The 27938-nt window shown below is 40.0% G+C and overlaps 1 protein-coding gene across 1 annotated transcript; it reads left to right on the forward strand.

The window, feature by feature from the left end:
• Positions 1–1180: 1180 nt before the first annotated feature.
• On the forward strand, positions 1181–27893 carry sbno2a (strawberry notch homolog 2a). Its single transcript, XM_058418381.1, is given in 33 exon segments — positions 1181–1357; positions 2124–2324; positions 4281–4366; positions 5082–5175; positions 9592–9768; positions 10853–10921; positions 11079–11187; positions 11471–11631; positions 12237–12370; positions 12647–12737; positions 12901–13044; positions 13335–13452; positions 14096–14201; positions 14369–14522; positions 15097–15273; positions 15506–15603; positions 17659–17741; positions 17877–18059; positions 18463–18584; positions 18666–18797; positions 18915–19050; positions 19181–19293; positions 19414–19485; positions 19871–19979; positions 20117–20185; positions 21051–21194; positions 21518–21612; positions 22284–22376; positions 22484–22615; positions 22872–22948; positions 23861–24051; positions 24207–25361; positions 25364–27893. Coding segments are annotated over 32 exon segments (4878 nt in total). The 5' UTR covers positions 1181–1357; positions 2124–2204; the 3' UTR covers positions 25498–27893.
• Positions 27894–27938: the final 45 nt, after the last annotated feature.

Below are 27938 nucleotides of genomic sequence, written 5' to 3' on the forward strand. Positions count from 1 at the left end.
GCCTTCAGTCTCTTCTGTGTCACCTGAACAGCTACTGAATTCATTCACTTGTAATATTGTCTCTTTGATACATATTTGTCCTTTGATTGTTTCATTTTGATGAGTTCTTTTATTTATTTTGTACTCAAACTGCTCTATTCTGGTCAGGTTCAGGATCCTATACCATGGGGGCTGGGCTCAAGTCTGGAATACACTCCGACCCAGATAATTCTTAACATAGTGTTGTTGTTTTAGTTTTCATTAATAATTATAACAACCCTGGTGCGTTGGTATATTATATGCCGATTCATGTATTGCTTCTAAAATATTGATGCATTATAATAGTGGTGGAAGTGAGTACAAGCCTGTAAATAACACTTCCCTATGTTCTTTTCATCATTAGTTGCTCAGAGAAGTACACCCAATGGAGGATATACACAGACCAGGCATAACACTATGACCACCTGCCTAATATTGTGTTGGTCCACCTTTTGCTGCCAAAACAGCTCTGACCCATCATGCAGTGTGTATTCTGACACCTTTCTATCAGAACCAGCATTAACGTCTTCAGCAATTTGAGCAACAGTAGCTCGTCTGTTGGATTGGATCACGGGCCAGCCTTTGCTCCCAACGTGTATCAATGAGCCTTGGCCGTCCATGACCCTGTCACCGGTTCACCACTGTTCCTTCCTTAGACAACTTTTGATAGATACTGACCACTGCAGACCGGGAACACCCCATAAGAGCTGCAGTTTTGGAGATGCTCTGATCCAGTCATCTAGCCATCACAATTTGACCCTTCATCAAACTCGCTCAAATCCTTACGCTTGTCCATTTTTCCTGCTTCTAACACATCAACTTTGAGGACAGAATGTTCACTTGGTGCCTAATATATCCCACCCACTAACAGGTGCCATGATGAGGAGATCATCAGTGTTATTCACTTCCTCTTTCAGTGGTCATAATGTTATGCCTGATTGGTGTTAACTGCTAGAAAGGCATATGCATAGGTTTACAGTGTGTGTGTATATATATATATATATATATATATATATATATATATATATATACAAAGCTTTCTCTACAGAAATGTTATATATATTTGTTTGTTTGTTTTCTTTGACTAGCACAGATACACAGAGCTGAAAGATACAGCTGGCGAGCGACGTGACGTCACGGCGTGACGGAAGATCCCCCGCCCTCTCTCTCTTCCTAAAATCAAGATGGCTGGCGACGCTGACCAGGAAGTGAGATAAACAACCGTTCCGAAAGAAATATGGATTAAATTCGGAGTTCAGTACGGTCTAAAACATCTTTTAGGGACTGTCAGACGCTGAGGTGAGGAAAATCACGAGGAAATGAGTTTTAATTGTACCCGGTAAGTGTGCTCTTACGTGCGCGAGAGGGGGAAAAAAAATTGACGCTCGCTCATATCGTTAGCTTAGTTAGCAGACAGGCTAACGAATTTGCTAGTGGTAGCCAGCTAGCTGGTCAAACAATAGGGGTTTGGCCTTGTTAATAAATTCGGAATAAAATGGGATAATTGGCATAATGCCTGAAACAAAGCTGGTTGTACATTGTCATTTAGGGACTTAATACTAAATAAAAAAATTACATTCGTGCTGAACCGGTAGTTATAAGGCTAGTAAAGTTAACTGTGATAGGATAGGTAAGTTAGCTTGTTTTCGCTGAGTAGCAGTAGTGAGCGAAAAGGCACTTTAATTGTGGATTTGGTAAAAATGTTTTCCTCTGATATACTCATGGGTGTTTAGTTTGACATGCCTTAACTTTGTAGTCAAGCCAAGCAAACTTGTACAGATAGACGTCGAATATATAATTTCTCTTAAGGGCTTAACCTTTTCTCCTCCATACTCTTAACCATTTAAACCCTACCAGCTAATATTCACTGCTGACAGAAAGTTGGGTGTTTCTTGGGTGAACATTTAACTCTATCACTTTTGTCCAGGCTTAGGAAACTCAGATGTCTGAAACAAATTGACAAAAAAAAATGTCTAATAAAAAATTACAATTTTCACCCATCACTTTCACGTACAGTTTCACGTCACTGTAAACAGTTTAAAAGCTAAAATTGTCTTTTGAGCCATTTCCACGTGTGACCTGTCTCTTTTTCTATCTCTCTTAAGACATGGCTGGAATATGATGAAATGCATCTCTCCATTGGGCACGCCGGTCAGCTCAGTCCCTGTGGTGCTGCATAGAGCCTGATGCCCATTCTCGCAACATCTGTCGTCATGGACACGGAGGACTTCCTGCACCCAGAGGGCCCTCAGCTGGAGAGCCCTAAATACAATGCGCCCAGTCCTCCACTCCCCAATACCATCGAGGTACCAGTGAACCATATTTCCTATTTATATCTTCACCAGACATGATCTCATTTCACTTCTTGATGCTTATGTCATCAAGTGCAAACTGGCGGGGGTAAAAAGTTTATCGAAAGCTATTTAGGGCAAAGATCCTCTTTATACAGTACCATGAAGTGACAATAAAACGAACTCTGTTCTTAACTTGTTAGGATATTTGCCGTTCCCGGCTGCTATAGGTTTTGTATCAAATAATAAAAAAGCTAACAGCATGGTTTGTTCATGAATGACTCAACAACTACTACCCTTAGACTTGTGCACTTCCTGCACTTTGAGTAGGTTTTGTTTGTTGGGGTTGCTGGTCATTTTAACCCAAAATGGCAACTTGGCAAAGACTGATTCATATAGCATTACTGACATGGCATGAGGAGAATGCTACTCACAGACCGTTTGTGTTGACTGTGATGCATTTCTGTACATACGTTTGGGTTGTGGTGGGTACATAACTGCAATTCTTTCCATTGTTCGTCCCTAGTTATTCCACAGAGCTGTTGAGTTCTTGATTCTGATTGGTTAGAAAGCATTGAATATATATATTTCTATAAAAGCTGCTCTCACAATTGTGCCAACTGTAAAGTTTCTATTAACACATGACTTTTGATATGTTATGATATGTTATCATTTCTGTAGTAACAGCATGTATAAGGTATGTTAGACACTCCATACAGACAGATTTTAAAGTGTTTAATAGTTGATATAGAGAAGTTTATTTATATATATATATATATATATATATATATATATATATATATACATATATACATATATATATATATATATATATATATATATATATATATATATATAGTGTGTGTATATATGTATATATAGATATATGTATGTGTGTGTATGTATGTATGTATGTATGTGTATATATATATATATATATATATATATATATATATATATATATATATATATATAAAATGTATGTATGTATACAAAAAATGTATGTATGTATGTATTCATATATACATACATACATTTTTTGACAGGAGTTTTCAGTGTCAGATGAAGCAGTGGCGCTGTAACAGAGTTAAAGCTGAGTGATTTTCGACATAACTGATAACAGGAACTTTGCAGATGTGCCATAACAATTACTTAGAAAATGATGATGTATTTTGTTTTTTTCCCAAGAAATGCTATTGTGATTGTTGACATGTTGCGTTATATTAGAAGACTAATGCACTGCTGAATCACACCACCTCATTGATGATTTTTCTAGAACAGAATGCCTTGTATTTTTTTTTTTTTTAGAGAGAGTGAGAGATAATCAGGGAGAGCAGCTTTGTTCCTCCTCTGGATGTAGGTATTGTTTTGGCCATGAACTAGGCTGAAGTTGCTCATGAGAGATGCAGTATGAAATCCCATCATTCCTGCAACATTACGAGCTCCATAACAATGATTCATTGTTTGCAGGAGACTTAGATTTGGACTTGTTAAGAAAAGAAATGTGGCTAATGAGCGCATTACGAATGGTTTGCTTTTCTCTGTCCCTCGCTATTTCTCGGTTCCTCTCTGTCTTTTCTGTGTTAAGCTTTTTAACACCATTCAGCTTGAACCACTACAGAAACTGCTGCAGTTTTTCTGAACAGGCCATCAACAGGCTGCTCCAATAAAAACACTTAACGCACTACCGTGCTTGTCATGGTAACCTTAAGAGCCACTTTCCTGCCTCGGTGCAGTGTTTGTGCGGTTATTTGGTACACCAAGTCGCACATTTAAACTGTAAATGTACATCAATCTGGGATTCAGTAGGTGTTTTTGTCACATTCTTCAGTCAGGGGTAAGTGTGTAGTTTTGTGAAATGGTGCGGCCTTCCAACTTTTGTACCACATGAGGTGTTATCATTGCTGTTTTTCTCAATTCCCTTACTGTGTCCTGTGAAAAATGTGATGTTTGTTTCCTTTTCGCCTCCAGAGTCAGCCGTTTCGCTCTAACCCGTGGCCATTTCCCCAGCAGCCTCAGTACAACCAGTACAGCTATCCTATGCAACAATCTGCGAGGTGAGTGACTAAAGCATTTTCTCTCATTCTCAGATCCAGAAACAGATGTACAATGATAAATTAATCCCAGGAAGGCCAGAGACAGCAAATAGAAATGCCAGAAGATAAAATAATAAGTTTGATGATGACTAAGATTTTATAAACACATGTTCTCGCTGCTTGAGGAATTCCTATATTTCTGAGAATGAAAGTTCCAGCTATGTTCCACATAATGAGTTCTGGTGCTATAACAATGCAGTTCAAGGAGTTCAGCCCTGGCTACCGAGCATGCTCAGACATGCATATAATTGCACACCTTCTGTCTGATAGTGATCTTTTGTTCAGTGCAGTAGATAGCTGCTCTCTTTCTTTTGAGACATTTCTGGGAATTATCTCTTTTTCTATGGGCCTATGAAAATGAAATACGTCATTGTTTACTAAGCAACACGGTTTCTTACTTGTGCAGTTAACAGGCATGTCTCTGTAAAAGTCTTGCCATCGCAGCAAAGCAATTGTCTGACTTTCTTTGATGGCATGTTCATCTCATTTGTGAGGCCCATTACATTTAAGCCAGTCCTGACCTGTTCTGTTTGGCTTGTCATGACAGGTGATTAAATCTGGTCTTAAACTAATTATCGCCTCCAAATATTAAGTTAATTAATAGGCCACGGAAAGTAACGGAACAGATCAATTTCTTGGTCTTTACTGTAATGTGTTCAATTTTCTGATCTTTCAGGCAGTTCGATCCTTCGTCTGTGGACGAGTTCAACTCATTTAACAGCGTGGATTTCTCAGACCTCACATCAGGCAGAAATGGAGAATTCGGACCAGTAAGTTCCAGTCTGATCTCAGTCCTTCATTGCCTTTTTGCTTGACAGCCTGAGAGTGGACCTTTTAGTGTGATTGTCCAAGAGTGGCTGCTTTTTACATAGATTGTTTAAAGGTAGATATTTTCAGTTTGATCGCTTAAGAGTGGCCGTCTCCACTCTAATCACTTCAGAGCACCTGCTTTTACTTTGCTCTGTAAAAGTGGACCCATTTAGCTTGATGGCTCAAGAGTGGCCCTCATTTAGTACAGTCGCATGAGCTACCAGTTTAAGCACAATCTGGTTGCTTTAGAGTTTTATTCAGAATACTTAGGTCCTGTGCAATTGCTTGAGAGCAGCTAACTTCAACTGCACCCTGTGTGACTTCCACTTTTAGTTTCACTTTGAGCTGGTATATTCTCCTTCCGAGTATCGTGCACCATGAAATGACTCGATTTCTACACCTCGGGTTTACCCTGCTTGAAATTTGTTCAGAGGAAGAACCTGTGGGCAAAGAATTCCATTCACAACAATATATATCTATTGGAAATTAAATCAATTCAATCTATTAATACAGAATATAATAAACTACATACTGTATTTTAAGGGTGCATTTTAGTCAGCTCACTAAATCATGTATGGGGACCCTGGTTCATGACACATTGAGAAACTGATGAGTCAATTTCCAGGGAAATGATTACGTAATTGCATTGTAAAACCTTTAAAGCCGTCATTATCTAAATAGGAATTAATTATATATTTTTAAAATAATTTTTATGCTGGTTAAAGTTCATTATGAAAACTAGATTGATTGTACTGATACATATCTTTGCAACATTTCTAGCTAGTCAGTGTTGATAACATCATTCAACCTTCATAAGAAAGTCAAATTAAATCTAACAAATCGGTAATCCTTTCAGAGCTACCATAACAATTTGTAAATAAAGTTAACTGAGAGTACATCTACCATTTTTTTTTTTTTAAAGGAGAGATTTCAGAAACTGACATCATCCCCATTAAGGGAACATAGTAAGCAACGTTGCTTCCTGTTTTTTGTTTCGTTTTTTGTGGTGCATTGTGGGACTTTTTTTTTTTTTTTTTTTTTTAGGGAGTGAACTGGAAAGGATTTGCAATTTAGATGTTGAGCCCTTAAAATGGCCAACTCCCTGATCAGTGCGGATCGGGACACACCCTGAGAAAGTCAATCCTCTCCCCATTCAGTTCTCATCACGTCTATGTAAAGTTTACATAAATTTCAAACCTCAAATAAGAGGTTCCGTGTCGCTGTACGAGTCTCCGGAAATTTGTCTGGAATACCACATCAGCAGGAGGGTTTATAAACATCAGTGTAATGCAGAGTTTTTCCGTTTATATCATACTTTTCTGTTTTGTGGACGTTTATTGTAACAGTGCACTAGATTAGTGGGTCACTTGATGAGGCCATCATCCTTTCTGTAAGCTCTACATGGATCATTTTGGTGTTTAAAATATTGGCACCACTTCAGAGTACACCGGTTTATTCAATAAAGCAGCAGGTTTAGTTTCATACAAAATAATATATATTTACAGCAGTATGGCTTGGATTATTTTTTTTTTAAAGCAAATCCTAAACTAGTGTCTCCATGGAAACTGCTTTTGTAGAAGCCGCCAGATCACCAGATGTTCTTACAGTATCATTCGAAGCTATGGTGGCTTCCTAGTAAAATTAGGGTATGATTTCCAGTAATGTTGATCACACTCCAACAAGGGCGTCATTTCCTGAAATTAGACCACTCCACCCCCTTTTCTCTGCCTCTCTCTCTCACACATACGCACACACACACACACACAGACACACACACACAAACAGGCACACAGATATTTATCTCTGCCCTGTGGTATAATTGTGAAAGTCTTACCTGTACTACTGGTTCTGGGACAGAGATGAAATGCACTTGAAATCAGGTGGATAGTTTGTGTGAAGGATCATCCGGCATGATCGAGGCCCTGGTGGTTAGTGGAAGTTACTAGATTTCTTGATTATTTTGTGGGTGGGTTTTTTTTTTTTGGTTGGTTGTTAGTGTTTCTGCTTCTAAGTTAATTTCCCATTTAGAGCTTTGTGTCATGCCAGGCCTTTACTTTTGGAACAGACACTTGGCTGAGGTTGGATGTCCGCTATCAAAGGTACTACTGTTTACATAATGTGTATGGCAATTTTTTTTTTTTTTTAAATAAACAGTGTGCTAGCAGTGGTGCAGAGAAATTTGGTGTATTTTTATTTTTTTTCAAAATATATTTATTTTGGTTTTTGATTTTTTTGCTTCACTTCTCGCTTGTCAAGAAGTTCATGTGGTTAGGTTGGTGGTTAAGCCTTGTCAACATGGCATTTCTCTCTAAAATGAAAAACAAGTATCTAAGATTTTTTGTTTGGCTCAGAAGGTGTGGTCATTCTTTCAATTTATTACAACCTTGTAACCTCTGACAGTGTAATAAATTGAATAGCCAAGCCATAAAAGGAAATAATTATCTGAGGTGTTTCGTTTACTGATATGATGTATATAGACTTAACCGTAACGGCCCTAGAAAGAAGAGTTTGTTTACTATTTTGATTTTTAGCTTTATTTATTTTGATTCCTTGATGAACAAATGCATTAATAAAGCTATGTCAGGACTTTCTTGTCTTAGGTCATCAGTTAAAATGCCGGTTTGTTTGTACAGAGGGCTGTTGTGTTTAAGACGAAGGGGTTTTTCAGTTCTCTTTTGCGTGTGTAAAGTGTTTTTTTTAACTATAGGCATCGTCATGAAATCCCTTTACAGACTCTATTGGTCACCTAATGAGCAAACCAGAAGTGAGAGTGGTGAGGAAAATCTCCCTGTGACGACATGATGGGGGGAACACCTTGACAGATTCAAAGGAGAGAAAGAATCCCTTTTTCTGGGTCATGCTTGATTACAAACCATAAAGGGGAGGAAGAGTAAAGTTCAAGTGTATTTACAGGATGTTCAATACGAGCAGAGTTCTGACTTGAGCACAGGATCACAGCAGTAGTTCTTGCGTATAAATCGACGGTATCCAGGCGGGATTAATCACTGAGGCCAGGGTGAGACTTGTCTTCATCATCTCTGTTTTGTTGGGAAAGCTCCAGATAGCCTGTGTGAAATTTTCTTGATACATTTTTGTTTAGCGTATCAGCGTAGCATTTCTTTTCCCAGTATTAATCATCTCCAAACCCAACCCTTCTTTTGTGGAAAACTCTTTCTAGACTTTCGTTTTGTTGTTGAAGCGCGGACCTCTGTGTGTAATCAGCACTTCCTTGGCATCCTGAAATGCCTATTATGTTGCTGTCATTCAGTTTTCTTTCATCTCTGCCAAACTGTCCATCATTCTTTTGCAGCTGAGCAGGGGTGCGTAACTGGAAGTTTGGCTTTTCTTTTCTATTGCAGTACAGTAACATCATCATTTGTATGAATGTAGCAAACGTGTTTATTCCCCCTTGCGCTAAAATATAAGTATTCATGCGTCAGTAAAACCTTAAACTCTAGTGATTTAGAATTTTACATTTGCTGGGAAATGCTGCTGGATTATAAGACAGTCTGTAGAGAAAAGAGAGCTGACATCACGCCAAGAGAATTCCTTATCTTCTCCTTACAGACGCATCTCCAGTTCAGTCTCAGGGATTGCAACACACACACACACACTTCTGTATGTCTTCCCACCTTCATCTTGCAGATTTTACAGCAGAAATGCAGAAATTACCATTTTGTGATTTTTTTTTTTTTTTTTTTTTTTTTTTTTTTGTCTGGATAATTATGCATTCTTTGACCTACATCTATAGGCTCTCTTTCTTTTCTTTTAAATGAATCGCCTCACTGTGCTCATCTCTATCATCTTCAAACACATTTGTTTGAATGTATTTCCAAACATCGTGGTTTGGGGGAAGATCGTGGGTTACACAATTCATACTAACTAGCTCCAGTTCCAGCTAATGCGGCTCCCTCGAGCTTAATGGAGTAATATGGAATGTGAAAGGGATTTCTAGATTCTCCAGAAGGAGATATCCAGTGGTGGGTTTACAGTAAATGTTTTGATTTGCATCCAAGTCTTCTGTGTTCTCTTGAATGAACCAGTCAGTTTCCTTACTGTAAAAAAAAAAAAAAAAGGAATATAAAAGATGTTTGATAAATGATTTGATGCTTAATTGAGGAATTTTATGATGTTTTTTTTTTCATGATAATCTTTTGGGTGTTTCTTAAAACATTTCTTTTTCATGTCTATTGTTGATTGCTCATGTGGAATATTTTGTGCTTTACTGATTTAAGTTATAAGAAGAATACACAACCTCCTCATTTCTTTCAGTTCAGTTTTTCCTTCTTCCGTCCATATTTTGTCTTAGTTTGTTTGCTACCTGTTTGTCTTCATTCCATTATACTCAGCCGTGTCTTGTCTTGTCTTTCCTACAGGATCTGCCATGTATGGATGACCTGTCCAACACGTCCCTGTTCTCTTCTACCCCTGACTCTCTTTCTGAATATCCTGACCCTGCTGGCTTTAGCATTGAAGGCCTGTCCCACATAACCAGCGAGGGCTCCGCCTCAACACCAGCATTCTGGGACACACCTGGACACAGCCAGAGACAGGTGAGTATTCACACATGCCCGCATTTTAGGACACATCTGAGAAGAGTGCGTTTTCTCTGGTGGCACACACACACACACACACACACACAAACGGGCATTAATCAGAAACCGGCTGCAATTTACATGAAATGTCAGGCGGCATTCTGAAGATGTGACAGGTTTTGTAATTATAACTTAATTGCAAAGATCCATTTGCAAAAGGAAACATGTGGTTATAGTCAATAGCAGTACTACTGTGAGACACACAGGTGTGGAGGTCATGAGCAAGAAGATTTGCTCAGAACATGCATTCTCTGAAATGTATTTATTCAAAACAGATAGATAGATAGATAGATAGATAGATAGATACTTTGTTGATCCCGAAGGAAATTCCAGAACTCTGTCTACCCCCACTGCAGTGAAACTAGGCATATCCACGCTAGCGTCCAGTGTGTTGCCGGTTAGCCACGTCTCAGTACAGCACATCACGCTGCAGTCCGGGTTTGTCCTCTGATCACTGACCAGGACCGCTAGCTCATCGGTTTTATTAGCTAGCGAGTTCATGTTTCCCATTTTGATCAACGGAATAGAGGGCTTGAATCTCCACAGCTTAGCTTTTAGCTTAGCCTTTAGCTTAGCACCAGCTCTGCAGCCCCGATACCTGCGCCTTAATTCCTCCGGAACAGGGAGAGTAGTAGCGGCGTGACTCTCTTGTCTGAGAGCCAGAAGTTCTTCTCTTGAATAAATAAAAAGATTATAACTGGACTGTGCAGAAATGGGTTCCATATCCATGGGATAGACTATAAAAACTTATGAATAAGGAAAAAATAAAATAAATACAAGCAAAATAAACCAAAGAAATGTAGAAGAAAATACACACAGACGGAGTTGCTGAAGTATTCATTTGTTAATGTGAATTCATTGCCATTACATCTGCTACATTTCATTACAGCTGTTAAGTCAGTAGAGTACAACAGATTAGAAATAATTGAACATCCATACTTCCACCTCAACTTGCAGTTCATCGTGTGTCTTTGTCATCTGTCTTGTACAAATACAAGTTTGTGTGTCCTTGTATTTTCCATGTTATCCATTTCTCCATCAGTTGACCAGGTGTCCAGGTTTACTGGAAGACATCAATGCCATCTTGAACAACCAACAATTACTATATAAGGTAGCTTAGAGATTGTCATTGCATATTTAATTATGTCTTTGATTAGGAGGGATTTTTATGTCAGGTTACAAGTGATCACTGTCTTGCTTTTCATACTGTGACTTGCTTTTCTTACTGTTCTCTCTCTCTTTTTCCTCCCCTCCTCTACCATGTCCAGCTCCCTGAAATCGGTCAGACTCCGCCAGAGGAGGAAGAAGAGGCAGATGAGGAAGAGACGGAAGAACTCGGTCATGTTGACACTTACGCTGAATACAAGCCATCCAAATGTATGAATACTCTTTATTCTTGTGAAGCTTTATGTATACTCCGTGTAGTGCATGCAGAGGTTAAGCTATCGTTGTACCCTAGTAAATGTAACTATATAAACAGCCGACAGCTCTCACTTTTGAGTCATAGCTAATATGTGTGATAGCAAAACAAACCTGTATGGGCTGGACATTATGATGATGATTTATTTTGCAATTATATTAATCTCATGAACCAGTTCTGTTCCTGCACTGTAATTTATGTTAATCATCCTATTCTGATTGCCATCTTGTATGTGTGCAGCTACTATAGGAATTTCTCATCCAGACATTGTGGTAGAGACCAGCACACTCTCCAGCGTCCCTCCCCCCGACATTACCTACACACTCTCCATCCCAGAAAACACTATCCGGACTGGCCTGCTTTCTGCTCTGCAGCTCGAAGCCATTGTTTACGCCTGCCAGGTACATTGATCAGCCATGTAGAGATTAGTTTGCAACAAGGAGCTTAGTTTAACACCGATGTCTCAAATGTCCTTTTAATGTGATTACCTTGCTCGCTTTTATAAATTATATCGGTTAAATATGCAAGAAGTTTATTTTAAGCAATTAACTGCAACTTATTCAGCAAAACCCACATCTACACCATACTAAATCCATATACTGTGAGTGTCTGGAACACTGTTTTTCCTTAACTTGCTTCATTTTTTTTTTTTTTCTTTTTTCTTTTATTCACCTGCCCAGATGTATGTTGGCTCGTTTTAAAATTTAATGTGCCAGTTACATTGCTGCTTGCTCGCTACATTCTTCATTGGTCCCCTAATGGGATTTGCTTTTACTGTTAAACACAGTGTGTAGACTGCTAAACACTGTCTGGTTGCCAAAAAGGTTCCACAAATAAATTGACCGATTGACTTCCTCTGTAACTGTATTGTGCTGTGTTATTGTAGCTGTTCTCTAGATGGGCACTTACACTCATCAGATGAAAATTCAGCTTGTGTTCCAGAAAATGTAGGGACTTTCCTTTGCATTGATTATAGTTTTTTTTTGTTTTTTTTTTTGGCCTGCAGCAACACGAGGTTATCCTGAAGAATGACCAGAGGGCAGGTTTTCTGATTGGGGATGGAGCCGGTGTGGGGAAGGGTCGCACCATAGCTGGCATTATACTGGAGAACTACTTAAAAGGAAGGAAGCGAGCCCTGTGGTAAGGCAGTCGTTTCATTGATCCAAGATCCCATTCTGAAAAGAATAATTTACTTCCCCTGGCCATTTTTCTAGAAAGCCTTTGTTTTATTTCTCTCCACGTTGGAGAATTTAATGGAGGGGAAAGCGCTGTAGCGCTCAGTGCTATTACATTTGAAATCAGCTCTGTCCCGAAATCTATCAGCGAGTAACGTTATAACGTTGTGTTTGATGATTATAAATAATTCTCAAAATGTTTGGGTCGGCGTTAGATTGCTTTTCTTTGATTTTCTTTTAGGTTCAGTGTGTCTAATGATCTGAAGTATGACGCAGAACGAGACCTCAAGGACATAGATGCCCCGATTATTCCTGTGTTTGCTTTAAACAAGGTACAGTGTCGTCGTTATTAGATTTTCACCTGTCTAATTCTCTTTTCTTGTTCCGAACAAGTGCTGTAATGTATTATGTACTGATTTTCATAAATAAAGAATTGTATTACTGATGCCCCAGTCCCCTGTGGCTGTCTCTGATGTAACTTTCTTGTCTTGACAGATTAAGTATGGAGACACAGCTACCTCAGAGGGCGTCCTGTTTGCCACATACTCAGCGCTGATCGGGGAGAGTCAGGCAGGGGGACAGCACCGCACTCGACTCAAACAGATATTGGACTGGTGTAAACCTGGCTTTGACGGAGTCGTATCCTTTCCTTTAATGCTTTTTGGGTAGTAATCCTGGGATATTAGAGTTAGGATAAATAGGTTTTAGCAAAAGAGCAGTGTCAAATAAAAATATTCTGGTTTTAATTTATGATTTAATACAGCAAATAAATGGAAAATCGTTTCAGCTTCTTGTTGCTATGAATGAAACACTCCCAGTGATTAAAAAGATATGGGATGTTACCACTGGACGAGTACAGAACAGTTAGAGTTTAGCTTGTAAATCAAATTTGGACCATATTTATTTCCTTGACACGTAAACCCTCTCAGATTGTGTTCGATGAATGCCATAAAGCCAAAAATGCGACATCCACGAAGATGGGCAAAGCTGTCCTGGATCTGCAGAATAAGCTGCCCCGGGCTAGGGTGGTGTATGCTAGTGCCACAGGTTTGTACACTAATCCTTTATATGGTTCTACACAACCGAACTAGTTAGGCATGTTAACCTTTCAGTGCTAGTCTTTGTTTAATTCTAACATTGTGCCACATGATACAAATCATCCATCCAAAGTATCCCCATATCAGCATTAATAAATACTCTTAAGTGGCATTTCCAAATTTTATCTTCACTCAAAAATTAAAATCTCCCAATGATTTGAACTTTGGAGCGAATTTAGTATTTTAGAGCTCATTTTAAAGTAGGTAATTAATCAAAAAAAATAATAATTCTAGATTTGTTTGTAGAATTTTTCACATTCCTCCTGAAACCACAATCAAAACAGGAATAGTTGGTTTTTCCCACTTATTAGTCAGGGGAAATCCCTTTAGTCATTTGAGTTCATTTGTGTCAGCCATAAATCTAGCATTATTATGTTTTTTATCTCGTTGATAAGCTAGATTCAAAACATATCATGTCCTGTCTCCTCTTGCCCTCTGTTACAGGAATATTACACTTTATTGTATCACCAGTACACAAACACTTCAATTTCAAAATAATGATCATCTTTAAGGCTGAAGCAGAGAAACTTAAGTCATGTTAACATGAGCATTTCTTCAACTCTAAACTGCCATTGCTCTCTCTTGTTCTGTAGGTGCCTCTGAGCCAAAGAACATGATCTATATGAGCCGGTTAGGGATTTGGGGAGAGGGAACACCTTTCAAGGCTTTTGAGGACTTCCTACATGCCATTGAGAAGAGGTAAGTCCTACTAAAAGAGTGCTACTTGAAAATCAAGCTAGCTGAATCATGGGAAGATACTTAGTAGGTAGTTCATGGGAGGAGCTCCTTTGCTGAAGATACAGTTGAATATGCGTGTCATGACAATTGAGGAGTCACCATTCTTCATGCCTGCTTGCTGTTCACAGAGGTGTTGGCGCCATGGAGATAGTTGCCATGGATATGAAAGTCAGTGGCATGTACATAGCCCGGCAGCTCAGCTTTTCTGGAGTGTCGTTTCGGATAGAGGAAATCGCACTGGATGAGGAGTTCAAGGTGGTCTACAACAAGGCAGCCCGACTGGTGAGAGGCTGAGTGAAACCGACTGTGCTGCAGAAAGAACAAGCTTGCACACTGTGACTGGTTTATTAGATGCACCTCGTACTACAAGTCCTCAAGGGCTAAAGGGCCTGTTTGAGACACACCTAATATATAGGTGTTCTTTGTAGATTCGCCAGGCATCTTCTACGTCATCCATCAACGAGAACCATGTTACTGTTGCTGGCCATATATTTGGATGATTTTTTTCAGCCTTGCTATAAAGTAGCCTGATTGTGTGTGGCACTGTAACACACATAGTAGTCGACACATAGTAGTTACATGTTTTTGATCAAAAATAAATCCTAAACTCAAGCAAAATTTGTCTGTATTTGAGGAGTCAGTGGGTGGAGAAATTCTGTTAGAGCATGAAATCATATCCAATTAAGCTGTCGGACAGTACTGAGTGTTAACTTTATTTATATAAATGTTTTTTACTTTATTTAGTCTGTTTGATAATCTGTTTGTGTGCAAAGATTACACTTCCTTTTAAAAGATGTCTTGACTGTGAAATGTCTGTTCTGGCTCTATGTTTAATGTAATCCCTGCTTTTCTTTAGTGGGCTGAAGCACTGGAGGTGTTCACCAAGGCAGCCGATATGCTGGGACTGGTCTCTCGTAAGTCCCTCTGGGGTCAGTTTTGGTCCTCTCACCAGCGCTTCTTTAAATACCTCTGCATCGCCGCCAAAGTGCGCCGCCTGGTGGAGCTCGCTAAGTCTGAGATGAATCAGGGCAAGGTGAGCCACGTCAAGATCCTGAATGTTTTCTGAAATATCATGCAGCTACAGGTATAGCTAAAGTGCATGTTTACTCTAGGTGTGAATAAATGGAGTTGATATGATCGCCTCGCCGAGGTGCAGTGGAGAGATGATGTACTGATTGAATTTGTTAGTTTCTGTCAGCCGAGAGTTACGTTTAGCTTTCAGTCGGTTTATTTAATAAATAAATTCTGTTTGTGTGTGTGTGTAGTGCATCGTGATTGGGCTGCAGTCAACCGGTGAGGCCCGCACTCGTGAGGTTCTGGATGAGAATGATGGACATCTAGACCGATTCGTCTCTGCAGCTGAGTGAGTTTCTTGGGAACTCGGTCTGTAACTTAATCAAAGCTGCTTGTTCTTTCCTCCTGACCCTGACTCTGTCCTTGACTCTCCACTCGCTTTTGATTGAGGGATTTGATAAGTTTGTGTTTTACTCATGTTCCAGGATCGTGACTTCAAGAGCAGGAGGTTTATATCTCAGCTCTGACAGGGACAGGGAGCAGTTAAAATGCTTTATTTTCACAGTTATTGTTCTCAGGACCGAAATTACAGTTTGTTCAGGAAACATTACCTTTACCTTACCTTATCACATGCATAAAGATGAAGGGATCTTTTCAAATGATAAATCTAAACACCGATCCAAATAAGTTAGCATAAAAATAAAGAAACAAGCCATTTAACAAGCAAGCACAGTGCTTGAGGTTTTCATCAAGGTTTAATATGTTTATATGAACTCTCCAGTGTCAGCACTTTGTCCGATACCTGAAAATCTTTTGGTTTCACACGAACATGAAAAGATGCGTTTGATGTTGGAGCATCTGTACTGTAGCCATTATAGCAGTAGTGGTAGTCTGAAAAGTGTGAAGATGTGTCATTGTTGTGATGATGGAAAAATGAAACACTACAGGGACTGCTACCCGAAAGTTAACTTCGGCATGCAGTGTTTCCCTATAACAACACGCACTGTTGTGTTTTAAACAAAGATTATGATACTGGGGGTGAGGCAGCGCTCTCGTTGTCATACCCTGCTTTCTGTTTTAGTCATTTTAATGTCAGTGTCAATATAACATTTAGTAAAATGAGTAACAACGAACGAGACGCTGGCGTACATTCTGACGTTAATTAATAGCCGTATTGACTTTGGGTAGTTCAACTCTCCCAATTCCAACTGTGAATTGTTTTCACTCAAAGTGTAACTGGTGTATAAATCAGATGTTGTGTAAGAAGTCTTCTCAGTAGCACTTTTCACCCTGAACACATTGTACAGAACAGCTGAACTGGTCATTACCATGTCTAAGCAGAACAGCTGCAAAAGAAGGCTTACCTTTTGATAAGCATGATGCATGCCATATAATCAAAATGAGTGTGTGTGTGTGTTACCCTGCTATTTCACAACTTTGTTCTGCCACATGATAGATGGCAAGGACCCAGGCAACCTGAAGCATGAGCACAAAATGGAGAGACCGTTGTCTCTGCTGCTGTGGGAAAGATGGATGTCACTTAAAACTTTTAACACCGGGTTGCATAAATGCCACAAGGCACAATTTCACGCTTGTAAACTATTGTTTATGCAGAAAAGTGAACACAGAACGAGGAGAGAGCTGAGAGGCAGGCAGATTTATGAGATATAATATTTCATTTTCTATAAAATCTTATTGCCACATGAACATGAATTTGCCATGGAAATGAATCCACCATTAAAATGGTTAAATATGCTGTATATAATGGGTGTAATATGGTATAACAATTAAAATGTCTTGTTATTTTTGCCTTCATTGAAATTGCAAGTCCCTGTGCCAAAAAAATAACAGCCCCTTAATATCATCATGCATTGATTTATTGGCTATATGACAATATAACTTCAGTATTGTGCAGATTTTACAGAACATGTCTCTGGGAGTATCACTAAAGTTTTCTTTTCTTACACTCTCTATGTAAACCTTAATCTAATTATTCTAATATAATATTTTGACGAATAAGCCTCCTGGTGGTCCAGCGGCAGGATCCCACGCTGTCATTGCCGCAGCCTGGGTTCGATTCCTGGGCAGCGTGCTAACCCAAGTTTCAGTGCCACTCCCAATGGGGGAGTTGTGTCAGTAAGGGCGTCCAGTGTAAAACCTATGCCAAATCGAAACAGGCAGACCAAATGATCCACTGTGGCGACCCCAAACATGGAGGAGCCGAAAGAACAACAATAACCAGAATATTCTGCAGATTATTTGACCGATCATACAGTTGGACTCAGATGATAATACTTTAGCACAGCCTCATTGTATAGTGGACGTGTTTGGCATTCTGGTATTACGGTATGGAAGGGTATAGTGAATTAATAATGCTGAGAATGTTTGTGTTGTGTGTCTCCAGGGGTGTGTTCCAGTCTCTGGTTCAGAAGCACTTTCCATTAGAGAAACCGAAGAGAGAAAAGACTGCTGGAAATAAAAGAAAACGTGAGTAACTCGCTCATTTTCCTGAATGAGTATTATTAATTCCTTATATCACTGATTGTTCAATCTCTGTCTGTTGACTGTATCTAGACATGTATGAAGCGGTTATAAGAAATATATTTGTTTGGGATCTCGCAGGAAAGCCGAGAGGTCGGCCACCCAAATTTCCAAAACACTGTGTAGAGGTGGGCGGAGTTATTAAGATCAGTGACGGCTCAGATTCTGACTCTGATGACATGGACAGCGAGTCAAACTCGTCCCCTGAGTCACTGCAAGACAATGACGACGTCATCTTTGTTAATCACATCAATGGACCTACTGGTAGGACCTATGGTATATAATGATGTATATAAAATCATTGTTCAAGCTTTCGCAGTTTGTTAGATGTCAATGTTTCAAAGATTTTCTGTTGTTGCATTTAAAGTGTCAGAAACACTTACCTGGGAAGGTGTAAAGTATGCAATGTGCAAAATGACATTTATAGGTATGTAAATCCTGACTGGTGTGAGAATGTGTGCAATAAAGCACCCTGTGTTTCAGAGAGTCTACCTTACAGCTCTGGTGTACTTATTAAATCTGAGGTCAAATTTAAGTCTAGACTGCTAAATCACATGGGAGAGATTCAGCTCTTCCTGTTTCTCTTAGCTGAAACTGTAATGAGAGAGAGAGTGTGTGTGTGTGTGTGTGTGTGTGTGTGGGGTAATAATTTTTCTTCTGCCCTCAGCAAAACTGGAGGATTTGAAATATGGCTTGCTGGCTAAGATAGCAGAGCTGGGAAAAGAGCTTCCTCTTAACACACTGGATGAGCTGATTGATCAATTTGGAGGGCCCGAGAAAGTGTCTGAAGTGAGTACATGATTGCAAAACAAACTAATGACTTTCTGAAGTCTGGGAGAACGTCTTCTCACATAGTGGTTGTGTGTGTAGATGACTGGTCGTAAGGGCCGAGTGGTGCGGAGACTGGATGGCAGGGTGCAGTATGAATCGCGTGCTGAACAAGGATTCACCATCGACCACGTGAACATCAAAGAGAAGGAACGCTTTATGGACGGTGAAAAGGTAGAGCATCTCGGCGCCTTGCAGCCACTTTCCTGTAGTTTCCGTATCAAATATATGCTGGTGGGTAAAAATAAACGTGAGTAAAGCTTTATTCTTTCTCTTTTCTCCTTCACAAAGTTGGTGGCGATCATCTCGGAGGCTGCAAGTTCAGGGATTTCTCTCCAGGCAGATAAACGTGTGCAGAATAAAAGGAGAAGGGTGCACATGACACTAGAGCTGCCATGGAGTGCTGACCGTGCCATCCAGCAATTCGGTGCGTGTGTGGAGAAAATGCTGTCATGAGAAAAGACTCCCATGGTGTTTGAGACAAGTGTGCGCAAGATGGAATAAAAAATGCTGTATGCTGTTCAGAAACGTGAGTGTGTGTGTGTGTGCTCCAACAGGTCGGACTCACCGTTCTAACCAGGTAAATGCTCCAGAGTACATCTTTCTCATCTCCGAGTTAGCAGGAGAGAGACGCTTTGCTTCCATTGTCGCCAAGCGCCTGGAGAGTTTGGTAATTAGACACCACAGTCTTATTTTTCCCTGTGATATATTTTTACACAAACACATGCAGTGTATCATATGTCTTTGAGATGAGCTCATGGGTCTGTCTCTCTCTCTCTCTCTCTATCAGGGGGCACTGACACATGGTGATAGACGAGCCACTGAGTCCAGAGATCTGAGCAAATACAACTTTGAAAACAAAGTAAGCACACACAGACAAATATGCTTCTGAAATATTTAAGCAAACATGGCAAGTTTGAAAGGATGTAGCATTATCTGTTTCATACTGAACATTGATTAGTATGTTTTACAAATAGCATTCGTACTGAAGCATAATATAAAAATCCATCATCTCAAGCTAATCTAGGTATTAGATTCTAGTTATGAATGTAATATAGTCCACGTAGCAGTCAGGGTATTCACAGTCATTTAAATGAGTTAATTTGCATCTCTGTTCCCCAAATGCGGTAAACTGTAAATGTAATTTAGCTATTTGCATAAACCAAAACAGAACAGCTTTGGTCTTTAAGATTGTTGTTAAAATGTTCCTGAATATGCATAAACATTTCATCTTTTTCTCCACACAGTATGGCACAAAAGCTTTGGATAAAATCACTAAAGCCATCCTAGGTTACATCGAAAACAAAGTTCCTCCACCGAAAGGCTATCCAGGGGGCGAAGCAAGATTCTTTGCAGGTTGTAATTCAAGCTTCAGTGTTTGTCATTCTATTCTATTTGCTTTTTCTCTGAACATCAGGCAGACTTTAGTGTAAGATCTGCTCGTCGTTATTGATCACTTCCAAACGAATTATTCTCTCTTGTGCGCGAGACAGAAATGAAGAAAGGGATGATTGACGTGGGCATTTTCTGTAAGGAGCGATTTGGCCTCAACACAGAGAAAGGTAATCATTTACACCCCTGTATAAAGGTTTCTGATCGTTTTCCAGAGTGTTTTCAACCTAACCTCGGTCCACATGTGTCGTACTGTGTGATTATAACAGCCCGTGTCCCAAGTTTGTTAATTACATTTGTATATAATAGGATATTTCATTTATTTTTATCTCTCATTTATATTTTAGAATACTTGTTGTATTTCTGAATACAATTGTGTATATATAGATTATTTCATTTATTTTCATTTATATTTATTATTTTTCTTGTTATTTGAAGCAGTCCCTGGCAAAAGAATTTTCTTTCAGGATTAATTATCCTAAAATATTACAGAATTTAAAAATTATTAGGTGCTGTATATGAACTATAATTGATCTACCACCATTACAATTTTTTTTTTTTTTTTGTATCCCTATATGACTATGCTGCAATGCTGAGCTACAATATTTTTACACATCACAATAAGGCCAAGTTCAGACTGAGACAGATCAATTTGAAAGTTTCTCTTTTCTCATATCTCTCGCCTTTCCATCCGCATTTTTCCGTCCGCTCCCTAAAGTCTGAAAATGATGCGTCCTCCTGAATTCCAAGATGGTGAAATTTATCACGATGCCGCACGGCCTCTCTCGGTGCATTTTAATAAGAGTCCTTCATTGCTTCCTCATTTAGAATGTAAAATGCTCTCTGGAAGGAAGCTCTGTGGACGAGGGCATTAAACATTAAAGATGCCGGTGTCTGGGATTAAAGCTTAATGAAGGTCCACATTGGAGTTTAGTTTGTCTTCACTGCATTTGTGTTTGCCCAGGATGATGCTGTCAGACTTTATTCGAAGGGCTTGTCAGTCCAGCATAAACACGAAAACATTTTATATCCTAGACTGCACCATCACTAAATTCCTGAATCGGATTCTGGGCCTGGAGGTGCACCAGCAGAACTTTCTCTTCCAGTACTTCATCGACAACTTCGAATACCTGATTGACAAGGACAAAAAGGAAGGCAAATACGACATGGGTATACTCGGTAAGCAGCTAATCCTACACATTGTGGCATCGTCTATATGTTTATGGAAAAGTGTTCATTCCCGATTACAAATTCCAAGCAGCTTGTTTTATGTCGCACTCAATTTATGCTTCATATAGTCTAAATGAAATGTTTGCGCGTGTGGAGTTGGATTATTTACACAGCGCCTTTTAATGTTTTCCGAGCTTATTGCGGTTAGAATCACAAGGATCAGTCTGGCAATACCGCTGAACTGTGTGATGCAGGGAGAGCAAATGTCACTGGGGTTGGGTAACACTGATTTAGAGCTGTAATTTACTGTGTGTGTGTGTGTGTGTTATTAGATCTGGCTCCAGGTAATGATGAGATCCATGAAGAGAAACAGGAAGTGTTTCTGACTCCTGGGAACCCCCAAGAAGGCCAGGTCATCCTCTATAAGGTACTCATCCCATGTCATTTTTTCTTCTAAGTGTTTCTTTATTACCCAAGTGTTGCACAGGGGGCTTTCCGTATTTAAAATGTCAATGATGTCATTTCAGATTTTTTCAAATTACAATATACAGTGTCTGTCTAGTGAGTCTCATTTACTGCGGTAAACAAAACGACACTGCAAACAGCGTTGCTGAATCTAATTAAAAAAGCAAACAGCATGTGAACTAGGTTTTAATTTAATGTGCACGAGTGCAACATTTTCAGAACGGTCAGCATGGATTCACTCGTTTTTAATTAAAGCTCATGCACAATGTAGCTGAGCAGTCTGGAAAAGTGAAACTGATATATGAACAGACGTGTAGTAGAAATTTGAAGCCACGTTTGATTGATTAATGTTTAGATTAACTCATTAGTAGTTTATTAATCAAATAACGTTTAGACGGGGAGACTCGTAGTAATGTGGTACTATATAGTGGTATTATAATAATTGAGATAAACACTATGAAATAAGACACACGGAGTTATGCAGTGACCAATAAAAGTGTTAAACAAATGGTTATTTAAATGCTTATTTATTTTAAAGTTTTCTTAAAGCCTTTAAGACCCTGAAGATTATGTCGGGTGTGTGCAGGCGTTTGACTGGGTAGCGACTGACATGCTTTTGTCCTGCTGTTTCAGATCAGTGTGGATCGGGGGATGCCGTGGGTCGAGGCCTTGCGCAAAGCAGAGACGCTGACTGGGGAGTATGAGGGGTTCTATCTTTCTCACAAGGTATTTATAGCTATTACCGTCATCGATTTTTATTGTGTACTGATTATGCGTTGTATGTGGTTGGTGGCTTGTTCTTTTGTTACGATGGTCATTTTGTTTGTGTCCAGCTGCGAGGGAGCCAGCCGTGTGTGTTGCTGGCAGAGCAAGGCAGAGGTCGTAATCTTGTTGTGTATAAGCCTAACATCGGTAGGCAGGCCCATCCTGAGAATTTGGAGAATCTGCTGCAGCGGTACCGGAAGGTACTTTTCTTGCCTCAGAGGCATCATAATGTTAAATACCCGTAACAGATTGACGCACATTTAAAACACTTGAACCTGCCATTTTAGCATATTCTTCATGTCATGAACCCATTTAAACCCAAGTCTGAAATACTGCAGCAGCATTATTCATGCACCTCTAAACCTTATGTCCTGTACAGTTCAGTGTTGCACAGTGACACCTTGTGGATGTCAGGAGACATTGCATCATATTTGTGTTTGTGTCGCTATGCTATAGGTGGCACCAGACGAGGCCAAAGATTGCTGGGAGAATCAGTTTGTCTTCTCGTTCCAGAAGTGCTGCCACGCTAACTGGTAAGTAACAGAAGGTTCTAAGGTTGTTTTTGTGGATGAGCATCTCAGAAAGAAGAGAAATGATAAAAGCATTGCTATATACACAGATCAGGCATGAACACTGCCAGGTGAAGTGAATAAGACTGATGATCTCCTCATCATGGCACCTGTTAGTGGGTGGGATATATGAGGCAGCAAGTGAACATTTTGTCCTCAAAGTTGATGTGTTAGAAGCAGGAAAAATGGACAAGTGTAAGGATTTGAGCGAGTTTGACGAAGGGCCAAATTGTGATGGCTAGACCACTGGATCAGAGCATCTCCAAAACTGCAGCTCTTGTGGGGTGTTCCCGGTCTGCAGTGGTCAGTATCTATCAAAAGTGGTCCAAGGATGGAACAGTGGTGAACCGGTGACAGGGTCATGGGCGGCCAAGGCTCACTGAGGCCCGTGGGGAGAGAAGGCTGGCCCGTGTGATCCGATCCACCAGACGAGCTACTGTTGCTCAGATTGCTGAAGAAGTTAATGCTGGTTCTGATAGAAAGGTGTCAGAATACACAGTGCATGACGGGTCAGGGCTTTTTTGGCAGGAAAAGAGGGACCAACACAATATTAGGTGGTCATAATGTTATACCTGATATGTGTATATTATCGACTGTAGTTGGTGTTTGTGTGTGTCCCGAGAGGGTTTGTTTTTTTTAATGATGGTATGATATTCACTTTTCACTTTATTTTGTTTTATATTTTAATTTAGACGGAATCTTTTTCTTCATATTTTACTTTCTTTAGAGAAGAAGGTTTATGGCTGCACTACTCACTTGTGTAGGAATATCATTGATAGTGTACTGGGTTGGTGGATAAACACAAGAAGGCTCTTCATTCTTATGACAAAACTTTTATGCAAATACCTGTGTGTGTGTGTGTGTGTGTGTTTATAGGAAAGGTAAGTGTAAGCAGGTGGAGCAGGGTCAGGAGTGCTGGCTGGGCATGCGTCTGCGACAGTACCACATGCTGTGTGGGGCTTTGCTAAAAGTGTGGAAGCGAGTCGCAGACATCGTCTCTGACATCACCAACTCTAGCATCCTGCAGATTGTGCGCCTCAAAACTAAACAGAACAGCAAGCAAGTCGGTAAGTATTATAAGTTGCGAACACACGAGACCTTCACTGCGCATGTTCACATACACACGGCCACATTAGAAGTGATGGTATAAAATCATTCCACGTTAAATCCTGATTGTTGTACTGTGCTTAAATTATACAATGTTGTGCTAATTCTCTTTCAGGCATAAAGATACCAGAGAACTGTGTGGAGCGTGTGCGCAGCGAGCTCTCTCAGATGGATGCTGCGGAGAAGCAAACTCGGCAGCTGAAGGAACAGAAAGCGCAGCAGGAGCGTGCAAAGGAACAGAAAGCGCTACAGGAGCGTGCAAAGGAACAGCGCATCCGCCAGGAGTTTCTCAGGTTTGAGCCGCAGAAACTCTTCTTTGGCCACAATCTCATCAATCGCCCTGCTATGCATCTACCAAACCCCCCACCATACCCAGGCTCCCAGACTTGCCGTGCTGCCCTGCCCAATAGCCAGGCTGTGGATGAAGTGCTGGACCTCACCCTCAGCCCCTGCCCCTCCCCTGAGCCCAAATCGACTCTCACAAACGGAGCACTGAGCCTGAACGGAGTAGCAGGGATGAATGGCATCTTTGGTATGCGGAGAGGAACAGGGGAAGGAGGGATGAAGATCCCCGAGACGTTTGACCTGGAAGAGCTGATCTCACAGGAGCAGCAGAGGGAGAGGCGACTGACCTTACAGCACAACATGGCCCATAACAGCTTGGACACACTGCAAACCATCCACACACTGAAGCAGCACACAGCTTTGAGCGTGCTGCAGCAAAACAGGGCAAACCCAGGACACTTGCTCACTCCCCAGCAGAACTCTAGTCAGTTTAACACGCCGCTGGTGAGACACAACGGGAGCAAACCAGACATTAACACGCTAACCAACCACGGCATACGCGTGCAGCAGTTTCCACAGCATGTAAACTCCATGTCACGGCCACCTCACTTGCTTCAGCCAGCTCCTATACAGCAGGATGGTCATCAACACTCACTGATGCGCGCACACACACACAGTTTGCATACACACGTGCGGGAAAACAAAATGCCAGTCAACGAACCTGCTCCTCTTTCACTAAAACTGAGTCAGCAGGGGTCAGTCAGCAGCCAGTCCATAACAGAAAATTCTGCAACTCCGCAGGATGACTTCAGTTGCAACCTTGACCTCCTCACTCATCCTTCATACTCGGTAACCCCTCAAGCCCCTCCCTCACCTTCATTTTCTAGTTCCTCCCCTGGGACATCATCACTCTTCTCTTCAGACCCTCAGTCTTCTTCCCTCTCAGACTCCATCTCCCCTTCTTCTCTGTTTGCGCCGTTGTCCGACTGCCTCTTTCATTAGCCAGTGGTCACTGCAGCATGGATGCCCAGGGTGCCCACCACCCCATGGCTCCTGGAGGTTCAGCAGACCGTCGCCACGCCGTCATTCAGTACGATTCTCTACACTGGCACACCACCTAGTGGCCACTAAGGCCTGCGTGCTCATATCGCCACTGTACATGCACATGGCAGTACTGTCACTCTTCTTTACTGGGATCTCAGCATGTCTGGCTGAGGTATTTTGCAGTAGGTGTTTTTATTTCTTTAGTTTGTCCCCGTCCCCACCCGTCTAGCAAGACGGTGACGTCCGAGACATGCCTCACACTGTTCTGGAAAACCCTCATCACTGCACCTTTAATACTATAGAAAAATCAAATACGTGATGTATATTTATTTATACGGTCCTCGGGGTTGTCACACCTACTCCTGCTTCCTGTTGAGAGTTGAATCAGACCTGGAAGAAAATGCCTTTAGCTCAGTCAGTGCCTTTGTATCATTAAGATGCAGTCAACAATAGTGTGTGTGTGTGTGTGTGTGTGTGTGTGTTCCCGTGCATGTGTGTATGTTCTATAAAAGCAGATTATTATTTATTATCACGATCATTTTTCTCCCTCTATGAGGATTGTCTGCTCTACTTCACCAGAGGGGCTCATTGACTTAGAAATTTGTAATACTGCTGTTTTACATATTGACCCCGTGAAATTTTTATTTTTTTTCCCCCCATAATTCCACGGGCCTGAGCCTGAGTAGAGGGACGAATGGCTGGAAATATCTAGGGTATGAATATAAAGCTAACAAACTATCATCCCTAGGTTCATGAAGTACTCTGTTCGCTTTATTGCTCGTTTTGTACTTTCTCAGGTATAGCGTATACTTATTACTGTCCTGACCAATTATTATTTAACTAAAATATAAAACCTTAAGGACCTTTTATTATTTTTTTTTTTTTTAAACTTTAGGGGTTGGACACCAAATTATTTATTAGGCAACTCAGTTATCTTAAGAGCTTTCTCCCCCCCCCCCCCAATTAAACCAATTACAAAGACTTTTCAATAGTTAATATACTGGACCTCATACAAACCTCAGCCTCCTTAAGGGAGCAAAACATTTAGCAATAAAGATAAATTTGCCCCTTGAACAATTTTACTTTTTATTTTTGCTTGTTAGGCTCTCGTTTCCTTTACATATTTTTTCATATGTATCAGACGATTATTCTATTTAAAAAAGGAAAGAAAAAAAAAAGAGAGAGAGAGAAAAGATTACTAAGGATACGTTTCTTATGAGGTCAAGATCTTCTTGTATAGGTGGAATGGAAGCAATTTATTGTCTTTGGTGTTGTTCTTGATGTTTGTATTCTTGTTATAATGACTATAATTATTGTTATTTATATCCATGGGACATTTTAGTGGTGAATAGTCCTAGTTATAATCGTGTAGTTTAACACTTTTAAAAACAAAAAACAACAAAAAAAAAAAAACACGTCTTGTTCGGGTCTTCTCTTCCTTTCCCTTCACGTATTCTCTATTTACGGAAAGAAGAAACAGAAAATAAAAAAACCCGTTTTAACTCGCCACCAAATCTTCCTGCACTGCCTCGTACCCCAGTCCAGCATCGCTGCGTCATTTCTGTCTCCTCCATCTTTCACATTAAAGTGATTCAAATGTGCAGACTCTTTTTTTTTAATTTTTTTTTTATTTTATTATTGGGCTTTTTTAATAGCCATCGATCCCAGTTCACACCAAAGTCTCTTGCTTGGTCTTGTGTAATCTCAGGAAAAGTTAGGGAATCTTTTTTAAAGCAATGCACAGCAGTTGAAACACTGTGCTGCATTTCTGACTACTGTATTTCTTAGACTTGAGTTTTTCAATTTTTCGAAACGAGACAGAAAAGTCGACCGGACCATGAACACGGCTTTCCCGGATATTGATTCGTAAATCCCACCCTCCCAAAAAAATAAAAAATAAATAAAACATTTCACCATTGATTGGATTGGACAGTCAGTTTCTTCCTTCTTTTTTTTTTTTTTTCTTTGTTGGCCATCACTGTCCTGTTTACTGTCCTGTGTCGTCGTAAATGGTTCCTTGACGATTTGTCTCTAGTCCGAGATCTTCGCCCACTGTGTAAAGAGATGAGATTCGCTCTGTTGTTACTCAGAAACTCGTCCAATTTCTATACTCTTTCTCTACCCTATCTTTTTATATCCTGTCAGGCAAACAAAAAAAACTTATCAAAGAAATAATGAAACCAACACTTTCATAACAAAAAATACAAAACATTTAGTAAAAGTGCTACTGATTGTATGTATTATTATTATTATTATTGTTATTTCCAGTTAAAATTTATTTTACGCACTTTTACCTTGGGCTTCTGTATTTTATCTGAATATTTATGAGTTTAGTTGTGAAATGTACATATTGTAAACAACTGTGCCTTTTGATTCATTCTGAAAAGTTTTCTACAACATAACAGAAGGAATATATTGTACCGCAATATTAATTTTGTTAACAGACAAAATAAAAGTTTAAAGAGTTTGTTGAAATCATGTCTCAACTACTGCGTCTGTGGGGTTTATTTCTGGGTTA

Source organism: Hemibagrus wyckioides, linkage group LG20, assembly GCF_019097595.1.
Source record: "Hemibagrus wyckioides isolate EC202008001 linkage group LG20, SWU_Hwy_1.0, whole genome shotgun sequence".
Classification (NCBI taxonomy): domain Eukaryota; kingdom Metazoa; phylum Chordata; class Actinopteri; order Siluriformes; family Bagridae; genus Hemibagrus; species Hemibagrus wyckioides.